At 44.9% G+C, this 17,075-nt stretch overlaps 1 protein-coding gene across 1 annotated transcript; it reads right to left on the bottom strand.

Annotated features, from left to right (window-relative positions):
* Positions 1 to 1,995: 1,995 nt before the first annotated feature.
* LOC135551988 (SNF-related serine/threonine-protein kinase-like) lies at positions 1,996 to 17,075 on the bottom strand. The gene is made up of 8 exons (XM_064983317.1): positions 16,818 to 17,075; positions 14,381 to 14,716; positions 12,798 to 13,016; positions 12,364 to 12,610; positions 8,540 to 8,681; positions 5,359 to 5,571; positions 4,694 to 4,828; positions 1,996 to 4,484 (listed from the first exon to the last, which is right to left on the bottom strand). The coding sequence occupies exons 2-8, from the start codon at positions 14,501 to 14,503 to the stop codon at positions 3,146 to 3,148; spliced, it is 2,418 nt and encodes an 805-aa protein (XP_064839389.1). The 5' UTR covers positions 14,504 to 14,716; positions 16,818 to 17,075; the 3' UTR covers positions 1,996 to 3,145.

Raw genomic sequence — 17,075 nt, forward strand, 5'->3', positions numbered from 1 at the left:
CTTTCCCCCACCATCTCTCGCTCTCTTCCTTTCCATCTCTCTCTCTCTCTTCCTTTCCATCTCTCTCTCCCCCACCATCTCTCTCTCTTCCTTTCCATCTGTCTCTCTCCCCCGCCATCTCTCTCTCTTCCTTTCCATCTGTCTCTCTCCCCCACCATCTCTCTCTCTCTCTCTCTTCCTTTCCATCTGTCTCTCTCCCCCACCATCTCTCTCTCTTCCTTTCCATCTCTCTCTCTTCCTTTCAATCTGTCTCTCTCCCCACCATCTCTCTCTTCCTTTCCATCTCTCTCTCTCTTCCTTTCCATCTGTCTCTCTCCCCACCATCTCTCTCTTCCTTTCCATCTCTCTCTCTCTTCCTTTCCATCTGTCTCTCTCCCCCACCATCTCTCTCTCTCTCTTCCTTTCCATCTGTCTCTCTCCCCCACCATCTCTCTCTCTCTTCCTTTCCATCTCTCTCTCTCTTCCTTTCCATCTGTCTCTCTCCCCACCATCTCTCTCTCTTCCTTTCCATCTGTCTCTCTCCCTCACCATCTCTCTCTCTCTTCCTTTCCATCTCTCTCTCTCTTCCTTTCCATCTGTCTCTCTCCCCACCATCTCTCTCTCTCTTCCTTTCCATCTGTCTCTCCCCCACCATCTCTCTCTCTCTCTTCCTTTCCATCTCTCTCTTCCTTTCCATCTGTCTCTCTCCCCCACCATCTCTCTCTCTTCCTTTCCATCTGTCTCTCTCCCCCACCATCTCTCTCTCTTCCTTTCCATCTGTCTCTCTCCCCCACCATCTCGCTCTCTTCCTTTCCATATTTCTCTCTCTTCCTTTCCATCTATCTCTCTCTCTCTTCCTTTCCATCTGTCTCTCTCCCCCACCATCTCTCTCTCTTCCTTTCCATATTTCTCTCTCTTCCTTTCCATCTATCTCTCTCTCTCTTCCTTTCCATCTCTCTCTCTTCCTTTCCATCTTTCTCTCTCCCCCACCATCTATCTCTCTTCCTTTCCATCCGTCTCTCTCCCCCACCATCTCTCTCTCTCTTCCTTTCCATCTCTCTCTCTCTTCCTTTCCATCTCTCTCTCCCCCACCATCTATCTCTCTTCCTTTCCATCTGTCTCTCTCCCCCACCATCTCTCTCTCTCTTCCTTTCCATCTCTCTCTCTCCCCCACCATCTCTCTCTCTTCCTTTCCATCTCTCTCTCTCTCTCCCCCCCCACCATCTCTCTCTCTCCCCCACCATCTCTCTCTCTTCCTTTCCATATTTCTCTCTCTTCCTTTCCATCTATCTCTCTCTCTCTTCCTTTCCATCTTTCTCTCTCCCCCACCATCTATCTCTCTTCCTTTCCATCCGTCTCTCTCCCCCACCATCTCTCTCTCTCTTCCTTTCCATCTCTCTCTCTCTTCCTTTCCATCTCTCTCTCCCCCACCATCTATCTCTCTCCCCCACCATCTCTCTCTCTCTTCCTTTCCATCTCTCTCTCTCCCCCACCATCTCTCTCTCTTCCTTTCCATCTCTCTCTCTCTCTCTCCCCCCCACCATCTCTCTCTCTCCCCCACCATCTCTCTCTCTTCCTTTCCATCTGTCTCTCTCTCTCCCTCTCTTTCTTTCTCTCTCCTTTTCGCTCCGACTCACATTTTGTCCTTTCAATTCAGGCACACTTTCACGTGGTGTATCTTTCTCTCTTTCTTCTATTCTCTCTCTTTCACTCTGCCTTTCAATACATTTCATCTTTGTTATCTGCAGTAGCAGTCTGTGCTTGGTTATATGTCAGCAAAGATTAAAACACCAACCCAACACAAGAAAACATCCAAATGTAACAGTTATATTGTAACGCAAACCTCACTTTCCAACTTAAAATGTCTCTACTCGATACCTTCTCAGTGGCACAACTGGCCAAGACATTGTCAAGTGGTCGGTGACGTATGTTAGCGAGGCAGAGGAAGTAAGATCACTCCTGGTTGAGGAAGGGTGAGCAAGGAAGCGAATAATATTCACCCCTGTTACAGAAACAAGAAAGAAACATAACAAAATTAACATAATTCTTATTCACATCAGTTTATTTTTATACATTACCATATACATACAGTACAGCACATTAGGCTCAATACATATCTATTGGAATATATATTGTTGTGGTTGTTGTTGATGTACAATTTGTTGTGTGAGGCGGAGTGACATAGTTTTAGGCCATTACAGTGTCATAGTGCAGTACAGGTAGGGTGTTCTAGAAAGCAGTGTCATTCATTTAGCCGGCTAACTTTAAAAACAGTCAGATATATATATATCTTAATTTTTCTGGTTCATTTTGAAAGCTAAACTGTTGTTGGTTGTCAAGTCAATTACACCATGCTAATTTCAAATCTATATTTCAGGAAAATAAGTTATTTTAGAATATTTAGGACAGTTAGCTGGCTAAATCATTGATCCTGCTTCCTGGAACAGTCCCTAGGTGGATGTTTAAACTCGAGAGGTCGTCTTGTACAATAGAACACATGCACTGGCATCTACATACTTAGATAGTTAGATATCGCACAAGAATATGCCAAACACCATCACAACAGAGCAACACTTGCAGGGGTGATTCTGTTAATGTCTTGGAACACTCTACAGGGTTGTAGTGGTCAGGGTTGGGGTCAATTCAATTTCAATTCAGTCAAATAAGGAAGTAAACTGAAATTCCAAGTCCAATTTTCCTCAATTTTTCTTTATGACAAAATTCTGTCTGAATTGACTGAATTTAAATGGCATTGAGCCCAACCCTGATAGTGGTCAGGGTCTGTCTAGAACTCATCACAGCTCTACTGGAAGCACTGCTAATAGAAGTACTGTACTACTAAAGTACTACTTTGTATTTAAACATATTTACAGAGTCACGAATGGAGAGTGTGTGAAGAGATGCCATATAATGTAGTTGTAACAGACTGCATTTCAATCAATTACAGCAGATGCCCTGATGGTTAATATGAGATTATCTTTTAAACTTCTCATTTCATTTACAACACGAGGTCATGTCCCCACGTATTTTCAGTCAGCATTAAAATAACTGAAATAGGATTGTCTAAAAACATGGATGAACTAAAGATTGTCATTGTGCAACTATAAGTATGTTGTTCCACCGCATGAAGGGGGGGTGGGGGGGTGGAGAGGATGATAGATGTGGTCTATATGACTTGGCAGCAGCTGTGCGGTGAAGGGGGACAGAGCAGACCCTCTTTGGGGCTCCTGTGTATATTGACTGACATAGTCTTATCACTGAGAGGCATCTGTAGCACTCTGTTCTTCAGGTTCTGGTGATGCTCCCTGGCCAGGTCCAGCTCACTCAGCCTCAGTGTGCCCGAGGACGGGGCCTCGAACTGTGGGTCAGCGAAGTGGTCAAGGGGGTGGTGCTGGAGGTGGTGGGTCCCTCCGGGCGACGGACCCCCCAGGAGAGAGACCTTATCCAGGCTGCCGGTAGAGCCCCCCATACACATCCTCCACACTGGCTGGTCCTGGTGGTCCAAGCTCCCCCCCCTTACCCCTCCTCCCCCAGCTGTCAGGCTGTGGAACTGGGAGCTCAGGCATAGGCTCATCAGTTTCAAGCTCTCCACCAATCCGCTGGCTGCTTTGGCCGAGCCTAGTCCCGCCCCTGTACTATCAGCAGAGGGGCTTTCTCTTCCTCTGTCTCCCCCACCACTGGAAAAGCTAGGTCTTCCTTGTCTTGGTCCTGTCGTGTCCATGTCAGGTCTCCGCTGGCTCACAGAGTCATTGTCATCTCTCCTCTCTGAGGTGGGAGACGCCATGGCAACTGTTGCCACCTTGGTAACTGTTGCTGGGGACGACACACCTGACGACGTCAATATCCCACTGTGGAGGCTGAGGAAAGCTTGTTCTGGCTTGAACACACACTTCTTTCCTTCTAGCATTCCTTCCTTCTCCTTGTCATCCTTCTCTACTTCCTCCTCCTCTCCTTCCTCCTCGTGTATCTGGTTGAGGACGGGTGCACTCTTACGAGAAGTCAGTCGGTTAGAGACAGAGGAAGGGGAGGATGAAGATGAGGCAACATTATGCCGGAGAACCACCTGAGAAGGGAGAACCGAGGGAGACGAATCCTCCTCGTCCTCATCTTCCTCCTCCTCATCTAGGCTGAAGAGGCTAGGGCTCCGTGGTTTAGAGGGGGTGGGGGAGGCCAGGGAGCCCAGCCTGAGGGGGATGGAGTGGGGCTTGACTGGAGGCCGGAGGCCCCTGTCCTGGTGCTCTCTGTTTGAACCGACAGGAGGGAGTGCTTTGTTTGTAGTGTGTGTGTCATCAGCCTGGTGGGTCAGAGTGTGTGTGGGTTGTGTGTTATTGTCCAACCGTCTGTGGTTGAGTTCCAGTAGGGATGTTTTGGGTCTGGGTCCGTGGTGGACCAGGCTCTCAGCACTGCGGGCGGGAGACTGGGGGCCCCCTGGGTGGGAGATGAGGGTACCCCCCAAACCGTCCCCCATGTCCTGGTGCACATCCACTCTGGTGGGCCAAGACTGCCTGAAGAGGGTTAAAGCAGAGAGGGAGCAGAGAGTTTTAACAACATTTACTGTGGCAGCTCCCTCCCTCTCTGTCTCTACTTGTTTATTTACTGTGACAGCAGCACCCCCCCTTGGGTTGAGTGCAGTGCAGACTGACAGAAACACAGCCCACAACATTCTGCGTTGTGTGTGAGTGTGAGTGTGTGTGTGTGTTTATATTTTCAGTACCTGAACTGGGCCTTGTGGCTGGGGCTGGACCATGTGTGGTTGTTCTGATCTCTCTCCTGTTTCTCCCTCAGTATCCTCTCTGCCAGCAGGAAATATGTAGCTGTGATGTGGTTATACTGGTCAGACTCCAAGGCTCTAGAGATAGAGGGGAGGTGAGTGGGAGGGAGAATGAGAAAGAGAGAGACAGAAAGGTAGAGAGAAAGAAAGGCAGAGAGAAAGAGAGAGAGAGAGAGGACACGTTCAGAACATACTTTATATACTAGATTACCATAACTACTAGCTACCCTCACTAATCTCACACACACACACAAGCAGATCAGAACTGAAACAGCGATGACTGCTGTCAGTCCAACGGAGAAGACAGGGGTGGGGAATCAATTTAATGCGACACCAGCTGCAGAACAGGCGCTCAGAGGGCTGCTAATGATAAATAAGCTGATGACGACAGTGGGGAAGCAATTTAGCGTCACGCCAGCTGGCATAGTGATGCGAGAGGACAGCGATACTGGACAGTCACTAATAATCATCATTACCAGAAGCTAATGACAGGACAGTCACTAATAATGATCATCACAACCTAATGACAGGACTGTGTGAACAGAAATGGAAATGAGAGGCCTTTGTAGAATTACAGTACGTTCATTTTGTGTGTGTGCGTGTCTTACTCTGTGACTGTGTCCCTGTCTGCGATGCCACCTAGTGCCATTCGTTGGATGATACTGCCGTGCTCCTCCTCTGATAGGCTCCTGTACGACACCAGGGGTGTGGTCAGCTTGGTGGCAGGGGAGGGGTCGACTCCCTGCAGCCAATCATGGCCCTGGATCAGCTCCACAGTGGCCCGCCTCTTAGGGTCTCTCTGCAGCATACAGTCAATCAGACTAGAGAGAGAGAAGGAGAGATGGAAAGATAGAGAGGAGTGAGGGAGATGAAGGTGCAGTTAATTAATTATGGTAATTTCATTATTACATTTCGGTTACCATAGTAACTATAGAGGTTAAATCAAATCTTAATACAAGGCTTAAAGTGGAACTGGCAGCGTTTTAATTACTTTGCAGATATGAATGAAACAGACAATCGTAAAATTAGTCAAAAATATAAAATTCCCAGTTTATGCTTCAAAACCAACTTTATAATAGGTTCTATTTGACCAAAAAATAATTGAAGTATGGTAAGGCATTGTTGGCAGAATAGATTGATGCAGTTCAATGCATGAATAATATAATTCACCAATCCATTTCTTGGTAGTCCAAAAAATATTGCAGTCAGGTTGTAAATCACTGATGGCCTTTTACATTGTTTGCTGCTTCCACCCATTCAGAATGCACTGTTTCAGTTTCAATGACTTAATATTTTGGACTAAAACGGACGAATGTAATTAAGGCTGGGAACATCAATACAATCAAAATATCAAGGGCAACGATCACAAGTTAATCATAACGTGGCTAATAAGCTAGTGCACATGTGTCAAACACAAGCGATTATAAATGAGTCAACATTTGAGTCATCTACTTTATGAAATTACAGCCTGAAGCGCTTACATCAGTGAATTCAACGTCAATTGCGCTGCTTTCGTGTGTCCCGTTTACAGTGTGCAGTTGAGGGAAAGTGAACAGACACGTCACATTCCTAGCTAGACTATTAAAATATTGCAGTCTGGCTTTGGTTTTTAAAGCTCGACAATGAATAACCAAATAACAAAACCTGCAACAAAACACCATCCAAAGGACAAACATGTAGGTCTATTATAGAAACATTTGAGCAGTAGTCTAGGCTGGCTACTCAACGACGATACATTTTGAGAGCACCATACAGCAATACTGCATTCAACCGCAACGGTGATCCATGCAATGCAAAACAAATTAAAAACATGTTTTAAGTTTGAACGTTACAACAACCTATTGCTTCGTTTTTGTTATTTGGAGTTAAATACTTTTTTATTAAGGTCGCACCATATTATGCACATCTGCAAACATAGCAGCAAAGGCTGGACAAACATGATTTGTTTTTATATGTTAAAATGCTATATACAGCATCATATGTACATAGGTGTGCTGATTGAGTTTGACACCCCTGGGATAGTGTATCTATTTATGTAGCTAGCTATTTATTTAGCAACCTAAAAAACATGGAGCCTAACATTAGCTAGGTAGCTAGCTGCCGGGAGAATGTCATGTCATTGGAGAGTGACCGACTGTTCCCCCTCATATTGTTTTTTGGTAGCTACAGCTAGAGATGCAGGTTAGCTAGCAAGAAATGTGATAGCTTGCTATGCTGAACTTGAACAACAGGGCAGGCAGGCAAGTTCCCATTCAGTTGTCTGCAAACTGCAGAAGGACGAGCAGGCTACTATTCCCCATCGTTTATCAGTGCAATTTTGACAGACAACTAGCTGAAGCAGTTTGAGGGGGGTTATCTAATGTTCCCTCGTTAGATTTGAGCTCATCTCACTCTGGCTAGTATTAGTTGTTGATCTTGGTGTTGTTGATGTGCATAGGTAACAGAGGAGAGAGTCTACCTTTTCATGGTTGTTTGATCGGATAGGACTGTGAAGTTCCCAAATGTAGTAGGACTCCTGTGTTATTTACATAATTGCAGAAATCCATTCAGGTGTATTTTCTGGCTGTTGGTGAATGTGTTCTAATGATCTAAAGTCGCGCTGTTGCTACTGCCTGTAAACACACAGTCCAGTTCAAAGTGAATGATGGCAGGTCCTACTGCCTGTAAACACACAGTCCAGTTCAAAGTGAATGATGGCAGGTCCTACTGCCTGTAAACACACAGTCCAGTTCAAAGTGAATTATGACAGGCAAGAGTGCCAAATGGCTTATTTGCATATAGGCCTACTGTAGCTCTGATTGGCTATGACGCACCGGTCTGCGTAGACTCCGGTCCTGGACAAGACAGATGTTTTTATTAGGTTTTATTTACTGCAGTGTCTTAATTGTCCAAACGCACGGCCGCTTTCCCACGCTATATTGCACGCTATATATCTAATTTTCACAAATGCCTTACTATATATACACATCATTCCCAAACATGAACTTATGAACACTTAGATATGGTCATTTTCAAGTTCTCGATTATCCGAAAGTATATATAAAAAAGCTGACATTCTTTGTGGGGATATATATGAACAGATTTGAATAAGATTTCATGTTGCTAAAAAGTTGTCAGTTCTTCTTTAATAAATAGCGGCTTTGCATCTCGGATATGTCTACCCCTGACAGGGCTAGCCTGGCGATGGTGTGATATGTATAATGAGGACTAGCCTAGTCAGAAGCCATCTGAACACACACACACACACACACACACACACACACACACACACACACACACACACACACACACACACACACACACACACACACACACACACACACACACACACACACACACACACACACACACACACACACACACACACACACACACACAGCAGAGAGCTGTTGTTCAATACAGCAGCAGCAGAACAATGTTAAAAATAGCCTGATGTTTTAATGGAAACATCAGAGATACACTCAACTTAACACAGCATTGGGGCTGGGGCTGGGGTACTACTGCAGAGGGAGAGGAGAGATACTGTCTTTTTATACTATGCCTCTCTCTCTCCACGTTCCCTCTCTCCTCTCATCCCCTCTGCTCTCCACGTTCCCTCTCTCCTCTCATCCCCTCTGCTCTCCACATTCCCTCTCTCCTCTCATCCCCTCTGCTCTCCACGTTCCCTCTCTCCTCTCATCCCCTCTGCTCTCCACTCTCGCTCTTCACACATCTATGGGCATGAAATATGCAGCAGCTACAGAGTACTTTCAAATGGAGTGTGTCTGTACGTGCATGTGTGTGACTCACTCTCTGCAGGCTGAGGAGATGTGTGATGCTACTGTATATTTACAGTCCATGATCATGGTGAGGGTCTCACTGTCGTTGGCCTCCTGAAAGGGTGGATGGCCACACACCAACATGAACAGAATCACCCCCAGACTCCAGATATCTACAGAGAGAGAGAGAGAGAGAGAGAGAGAGAGAGAGAGAGAGAGAGAGAGGTTAGCCCCTCTTATTGGTCCTTCATATACACCAACATGAACAGAATCACCCCCAGACTCCAGATATCTACAGAGAGAGAGAGAGAGAGAGAGAGAGAGAGAGAGAGAGAGAGAGAGAGAGAGAGAGAGGTTAGCCCCTCTTATTGGTCCTTCATATACCTGGAGAAAGGTGTATAGCTACAGCTACATTTCACTTGTGAAACATTTAGAGAGAGAAAGGACGGGTGAGAGTAAGAAAGACAGACAGAGAAAGAGGGAAAAAAGATTGAGGGAGAAATACAGAAAGACTAAGAAAGAGATGCATGGTATTGTTTTTTTTTCTTCCACTGACCTACATAAGAACAACCTGCTTCTACTCAGAAGAAGCATGAATCATCTGACCAGGACACTTCCATAAATACACACACTGGCCTAGGGCATCTGCCTGACCACACACACACAGAGACACACAAACACACACACATTAACGTTCCGCTCATGCATGGATACACGCCCACACACATAAGAACCAACACACATGCAGGCACACACACACAAAGTGGGTTTATGTTCATCCTTCAATGTCTCTAACACACGTCATGTTACATGAAACAGTTCTCTTATTCCGAACAACCATTAACAGAACAACTATCTACACACACACTGCAGTAAGAGAGGACAACAAAACATTGCTATCGCCTGTTTTCACGTCACCAGGTATTCTAGCAACCGTGCCCCCAGTCCCTCATTACCTTGTCATAGGGCAAACAACTTCCTGGATAACTTTATTTATAAACCCGTGGGCTGACAGCCTCTGGATAACTTTATTTATAAACCATCTGGCTGACAGTTTCTTGGATACATATTTAAAAGAGAGCCTGTCACAGTGTCTCTCTTATTAGCTATAGAACTGCTATTAGTGAGACAGCTATGTGATGTAACACCCTCTGCATCCTCTATTACAGGCCTGGTGTTAAGATACAACCCTCTCCCCATAACAATCAGTGCCCCTACCATTTCCTTAGACATCCCTCAACCTCTGCCAGATGGGCTACATTCAGCAATCACCGCATTGCTGAGTGATATCAACAGCACACACACATAACCAGAGGCGTCAGCAACTACAAACACAAATCGGATCATCTGCTCAGCACAAAAGAGAAGGATAAAATAGAGAGCAAGACAGAAACTGGCCCTGCGTCTCCACTCAGTCAGAAAAATGTGAAATACTCCCTCTCTTTCTTTCTTTTTCTCTTTATTTCTTTCTTTCTTTCTGGGTCTGAAGCCTTGGCCTCTGGGTGCAGGGGATGAATACTGATTCCCTTTGTCTCTCTCTTCTCGCACTCTTTCTTCCCCTTTCAGTCTCTCCCCTCCCCCTCTTGTTTTCCCTCTTTCTTTTTCATTTTATATCCATCACTTAGTCCCTCTGTGAGGTGTCATTACACCAGAGGTGCTAGGAGAAACACATTAATGGTGTAGAAACCAATTTCATTGTGTATTGATATTTGATTTGGGAGCTGTTATCTACCTCTTCTCCATTCAGAAGATAATAGATAGAGTGAGATATAGACCGGATAGTTGCCTAGAAGTTAGAGAGGCGTGCGAGCAACCAGAGGGTTGGCGGTTTGAATCCCGGGTCCGACGGGGAAAGTCTGGCGCACCTCTCTCCAAAACCTGTATATGTATCAGGAGTTGGAACTGGTTCAGGGATCAGATCCTAGAACGAAAGTGATCTATACTGTTCCGGAACAGAATCGTTATTTTAAAAAGCATAGTTAGCTAGCTCTGTTCCAACGTTAGCTATGCAAACTCTTTGAAGTTCAAAGACATTCAAAGTTCTTTCATAGAAGCCGCTCCTCCGTAGGTATAACTTTGTGGGCCTAATTCAGATAATAGCCTCTGGCTACAAGGTCCAGTCTGAACTTAAGTGTCAAAACAACAAGAGGCTCAGCGCTTCAAGCCAACCTTGCTTTTCCACCCTCTCCCTCCCCACCCGCAAAGTTTCAGTCGCATCTCGTGCCCGACACTTGTCTGTCCAATGCATGTAAATAGCATGCCCGCTCCATAGCAAGCTTCTCTATCCGCACTGATTGGTGAAGTTATTTCATGTCAAGCTAAATGTAAAAAAAATATATATATATATATATATTTCCGAGGTTTAAAAAGGAACCGAATGTCACAATATAAATTACCTTAGTTCCTTTTTTATGTCTGTTTTAGTTTGGTCAGGGCGTGAGTTGGGGTGGGCATTCTATGTTTTTGTTCTAGGTTTTGTATTTCTGTGTTTGGCCTGGTATGGTTCCCAATCAGAGGCAGCTGTCGATCGTTGTCTCTGAATGAGAACCATACTTAGGTAGCCTGCTTTCCCACTATGATTTGTGGGTAGTTGTTTGCTGTTGTGTGTCTGCACCAGCCAGAACTGTTTCGGTCGTTTGCTTTGTTATTTTTTGTTATTTCAGTGTTCATTAAATAAATATGGACACATACCACGCTGCACCTTGGTCCTCTCCTTCCAACAGCCGTTACAATAAATTGTTACTCGTTTTTGGGTTCGAACCGGTTCAGAACTTTATTTTGCTGGTCGGAACAGCGGAACGGAACAAAAAAATAAATGGTTCTGTTCAGAACGAAACAATTAGAAAATCATTTGGGTTCCAACCTCTGCATGTGTGTCTTTCAAAGGGGTTGGGTTGAAAGCTAAAGTAACATTTAGGTTGGACCTTGTGTTTACCAATATTTTTTTATTTAACCTTTATTTAACTAAGTTAAGAACAAATTCTTCTTTTACAATGATGGCCAACCGGGGAACAGTGGGTTAACTGCCTTGTTCAGGGGCAGAACGACAGATTTTTACCTTATCAGCTCAGGGATTCGATCCAGCAACCTTTCGATTACTGACCCAATGCTCTAACCACTAGGCTACCTGCACTAGGCTACCTGCCGCCCCAATAAAGTGATATTAATATTAATTTATTAATACTATAACCAGCTAAGGCACTACCCTCTGCATCACCTCTGTCGTTAGTAGTCTGATAGTTGTGAAAGTGTCCCAGTTTGTCTGCCAAGCAAGATTGGGGTCCATTCTATTGGGACCAATTCAGTCAATACAGGAAGTAAACAGAAATCCCAATTCCACATTTTCGATTAGAAAAAAAATGGTCTTGGAATTTCAGTATACTTCCTAACTGTATTGACTTTGAAATGGAATTGATCCAAAAGCCAACTACATGTAAGGGTCATTATTAGCCTGGTCTGTTAGAGGATCTAGCAGTTCACCTGGGACAGATAGAGGACTGTATGCACTTTTCCCACTGGGAAGAACACACACTGGACTATGGATTCTGGAGAGTTTAACACACACGCGCGTGCGCACACACACGCAAAGAAAGACAGAAATCGAGCGAGAAAGAGAGTGCGAGAGAGATGGAGAGAAAGACAGAGAAATCACAGCACCACACAGAAAAGGCAGTATGTCTCAAATCTTTCTGAAGTAAAGATTGCAATAACAACCTGCCACTGTTGATAAATCACAACAAGCCAGTCTGAAATCAGTCCCTTCATACATACAAATACAGACACACTCCTACACACACACACACACCCTCCTTCCCTCCCCCCAACACAAACACAGTTCCCCCAACAGACACTCACCCACAGCGGGTGCGTCATATTCATCTCCCAGCAGTATCTCTGGAGCAGAGTAGGCCAGAGAGCCACAGGAGGTGGCCAGGTTCTCCCCTGGCTGAAACTTGTTGCTGAAGCCAAAATCAGTGAGCTTGACCAGGCCCTGCTTCTCAAAAAACACCACGTTCTCTGGCTTCAGGTCACGGTGCACCACATGGAGCTGGTGGCAGTAGGAGATGGCATGGACGATCTGGGCAAAGTAACGCTTCGCCACCTGGAGGGAGGAGTTAAGACATCTTCAGCTTTAGTGATGATGATCATGATATTATGTTTTTATAGGTAGGGTGTTTACAATGCTGCTGTAGTCCTTTTTCATTACACACACACACACACACAGGTCCTTTTTACACACACACACACACACCCCTCCAAACCCACACACTCCCCCACCCACCACACACCTCTTCTGTGAGTCCTCCGTCGTGCTTCATGATGCAGTCGTACATGTCCCCTCCATCACCCAGCTCCAGGATTAGGTAGAGCTTAGTCTGCGTGTCGATGACCTCATACAGACGCACCACGTTGGGGTGTTGCACCAGCTTCATACACCTGACCTCCTGGAACAGGTGAGCTCTGGCTACTGGGTCCAGTCTGGACTTATCGATCACCTTCACAGCTACCTGGAGTGGAAATAATGATTATTGTCATGTTCTTCATCCTTCTCCTAGGACATATAGCCATTGGCTACAAGGTCCAGTCTGAACTTAAGTGTCACCTTGATATGGAATAATAATTACAGGATTGCTAGCCAATCAATTACTTTACATTAATCAATCAATTTACTGCCAGTAGAAACATTTAGAACCAGTAGTATTCCCTCTGGACCAGAAATGCAGTATCTTCCCAGTCAGGAAAATAACCTCACACTCAACGTCAACAAAACAAAGGAGATGATTGTGGACTTCAGGAAACAGCAGAGGGAGCACCCCCCTATCCCCATCGACCGGACAGTAGTGGAGAGGGTAGTAAGTTAAGTTCCTCAGCGTACACATCACAGACAAACTTAATTGGTCCACCCACACAGACAGCATTGTGAAGAAGGTGCAGCAGCGCCTCTTCAACCTCAGGAGGCTGAAGAAATTTGGCTTGTCACCAAAAGCACTCACAAACTTCTACAGATGCACAATTGAGAGCATCCCGTCGGGCTGTATCGGCAACTGCTCCGCCCACAACCGTAAGGCTCTCCAGAGGGTAGTGAGGTCTGCACAACGCATCACCGGGGGCAAACTACCTGCCCTCCAGGACACCTACACCACTCGATGTCACAGGAAGGCCATAAAGATCATCAAGGACAACAACCACCCGAGCCACTGACTGTTCACCCCGCTATCATCGAGAAGGCGAGGTCAGTACAGGTGCATCAAAGCAGGGACCGAGTGACTGAAAATCAGCTTCTATCTCAAGGCCCATCAGACTGTTAAACAGCCACCACTAACATTGAGTGGCTGCTACCAACATACTGACTCAACTCCAGCCACTTTAATAATGGAATTGATGGAAATTGATGTAAAAATGTATCACTAGCCACTTTAAACAATGCCACTTAATATAATGTTTACATACACTACATTACTCATCTCATTTGTATATGTATATACTGTACTCATTTAAACTGCTGCATCTTGCCATATTTATGTAATACATTGTATCACTAGCCACTTTAAACTATGCCCCTTTATGTTTATATACCCTACATTACTCATCTCATATGTATATACTGTACTCTATACCATCTACTGCATCTTGCCTATGCCGTTCTGTACCATCACTCATTCATATATCTTTATGTACATATTCTTTATCCCTTTACACTTGTGTGTATAAGGTAGTAGTTGTGGAATTGTTAGGTTAGATTACTCGTTATTACTGCGTTGTCGGAACTAGAAGCACAAGCATTTCGCTACACTCGCATTAACATCTGCTAACCATGTGTATGTGACAAATCAAATTTGATTTGAAAAGACCAGGCAGACAGACAAGCTACCTTTTCTCCCGTGAAGACGTGGCGTGCTAGTTTGACCACGGCAAAGTGTCCTCGTCCCAACGTCTTGTCCAGGTCGTAGAGCCCAGCGATCTTCCCATCGTGACCCCTCTTGAACCCTGCCATGGCGGCTGGGGATTGGGATGAAGTTGGCCCTATATGCTGATATAAGATCAGTTTTGCATTTTAGAGTCTGGATAGTTGGGACGGTGAACTGATCCTGGATCTGTGCCTACGGGAGACCTCTACCGCCGTATGATGAATTTGGCTTTAGATTCTGATCTTAGATCAGTCTTCTGCTAGTGAATTGGAACTCATGGTGCAGTCTGCGTTCCAGCCCTGTGAGAGTGAAAGAAAGTGCGGGTTGAGGGGGAGAGAGGGAGGAAGGGGGTGGGAAGACAGGGGAGAAAGAGAGTTGATCATTTTCACACACATAGGAACCATTCCAACCACCATAGAGAAGGTTTAGGCACACACACGCATATGTCTGATTATACAATACTTCTTCCAGATAGGCGAAATGTTCCCCTTGCAGGAATTCCTGCTCTGGTGCCAAGAACCACAGAGACATGACCGAACTGCTCCCAAGAACATTCCTAAAAGGTGACTATTCAGGTGTGTCCGTGTGTGTGCACGTATCCACCTTTTTGCATTCACATTCTCAGATCAGTTCAGATGAACTGGGCAAGGGAAGAAAGGACATTTCAGACTACTGGTATGAACCCTAACCCTGCCCTGGGTAGGGCAAGGCTACCTCAATGTGAGGACACATTCCAACCAGACAGGCAGGCAATTAGTAGGGCAGGCAGGATGTTGTATAACTGTTCCAGTAGTGTGTATTGATTACCCTGTAAGCACAACTGTGACACACTGTACTGTGAAGGGTCAGGGTCTACATTTCCAATAGACACTTCAACCATTCTCCACAATGTCAGCAAATATATACTGAAACAAAAATATAAATGCAACATGCAACAATTTCAAAGATTTTACAGAGTTACACTTCATATAAAGAAATCAGTCAATTAAATTGATCCAGAGGATCATGCTTAATGGGTGACATGTCTGGTGAGTATACAGGCCATGGAAGAACTGGGACATCTTCAGCTTCCAGGAATTGTGTACAGATCCTTCTAACATGGGGCCATGCATTATCTTACTGAAACATGAAGTGATGGAGGCAGATGAATGGCATGCCAATGGGCCTCAGGATCTCGTCAGGATATCCCTGTCCATTCAAATTGCTATCGATAAAATGCTATTGTGTTCGTTGTCTGTATCTTTTGCCTGCTCATACCATAACTCCACCACCACCATGGGGCACTCTGTTCACAACGTTGACATCAGCAAACCGCTCACCCATACGACGCCATACACATTGGTCTGCGGTTCTGAGGACGGTTGGACGTACTGCCAAATTCTTTAAAACGATGTTGGAGGCGGCTTATGGTAGAGAAATTAACATGAAATTATCTGGCAACAGCTCTGGTGGACATTCCTGCAGTCAACATGCCAATTGCATGCTCCCTCAAAACTTGAGACATCTGAGGCATTGTGCTGTGTGACAAAACTGCACATTTTAGAGTTGCCTGTTATTGTCCCCAGCACAAGGTGCACCTGTGTAATGATCATGCTGTTTAATCAGCTTCTTGATATGCCACACCTGTCAGGTGGATGGATTATCTTGGCAAATGATAAATGCTCACTAACAGGGATGTAAATAAACGTGTGCACATGATTTGAGAGAAATAAGCTTTTTGTGTGGAACATTTTGGGACCTTTTATTTCAGCTCATGAAACATGGGACCAACACTTTACATTTTGCGTTTATATGTTTTGTTCACTGTATAATAACTGCATTATTAATAATGATTTATTACTAATATTTAATCATTATTGTTTTTCTTATTTAAGTAGGATATGGCAGAAGAAAAATCAACAACCCTGGCCTGGCATTACAAAGCGGACAAACAACAACTGCAGAACCCTAGCTACTATTTTTGGAAGACTAAATAATTGAGATAAGTGACTATATTTTGGGGACAAAATATCTGGCCTCCCTGTAGGCTATCTGAGTGTGTCACTCTGCCAAGAGGTCTGGACCTTTATGGCACAGTGTTCATGTCAACACAGGACAACGCATGTGTCAACCCTTTCTTCCTCATCCAAAATGTGACAGGCTGTCAAAGCTATATGGTGAATGCTATTTGTTACCGACAAAGAAACCCGCAAAGCCATGGCTTTTCAATGGCATTGGCGAGGTAGGCAAGCGCAGTGTTGATACACAAATAAAGGTACAGTATAATTTTAATAGCCTACACAGTATAGGCTAATGGGCTTGTTTGGCAGATACAAAACATAAGGACGCCACTAAAAGCAAATACATAAAGAGCCTATAGGCTACCTGTGTGTGGACGGTTACGTTATTTAGTTGACTTACCGCGCTGCGGTGAGTTGCAATGTAGGCTAATTCTGACCTTCCCGCTGCGTTCATTCGTTATAAGTCATTCAATGCAGACTGCCTCGAAGAACGACCGTCGATTAGGCAACTAGGCTGTACAATGTGCTCTGATAACATCCGTCTTCAGCCTTGTCAATAGCACTAGATTTAGTTAGATTGAGCACTGAAAATAACTGCGGCTAATTCAAAGCTTCCGTGTGTGAATCTGATAGATGCAGCAGTTCTCTCTCGCTCTCT

This window comes from Oncorhynchus masou, chromosome 13 (assembly GCF_036934945.1).
Source record: "Oncorhynchus masou masou isolate Uvic2021 chromosome 13, UVic_Omas_1.1, whole genome shotgun sequence".
NCBI classification, from domain to species: domain Eukaryota; kingdom Metazoa; phylum Chordata; class Actinopteri; order Salmoniformes; family Salmonidae; genus Oncorhynchus; species Oncorhynchus masou.

Coding starts and splice junctions, on each gene's coding strand:
- LOC135551988 (XM_064983317.1), bottom strand. CDS start 14,503: ATGGCAGGGTTCAAGAGGGGTCACGATGGGAAGATCGCTGGGCTCTAC. Junction 5,572..8,539: donor ATCTCCTCAGCCTGCAGAGA/GTGAGTCACACA, acceptor CTCTCTCTCTAG/TCTGATTGACTGTATGCTGC. Junction 4,485..4,693: donor AGCCACAAGGCCCAGTTCAG/GTACTGAAAATA, acceptor AACCCTCTTCAG/GCAGTCTTGGCCCACCAGAG.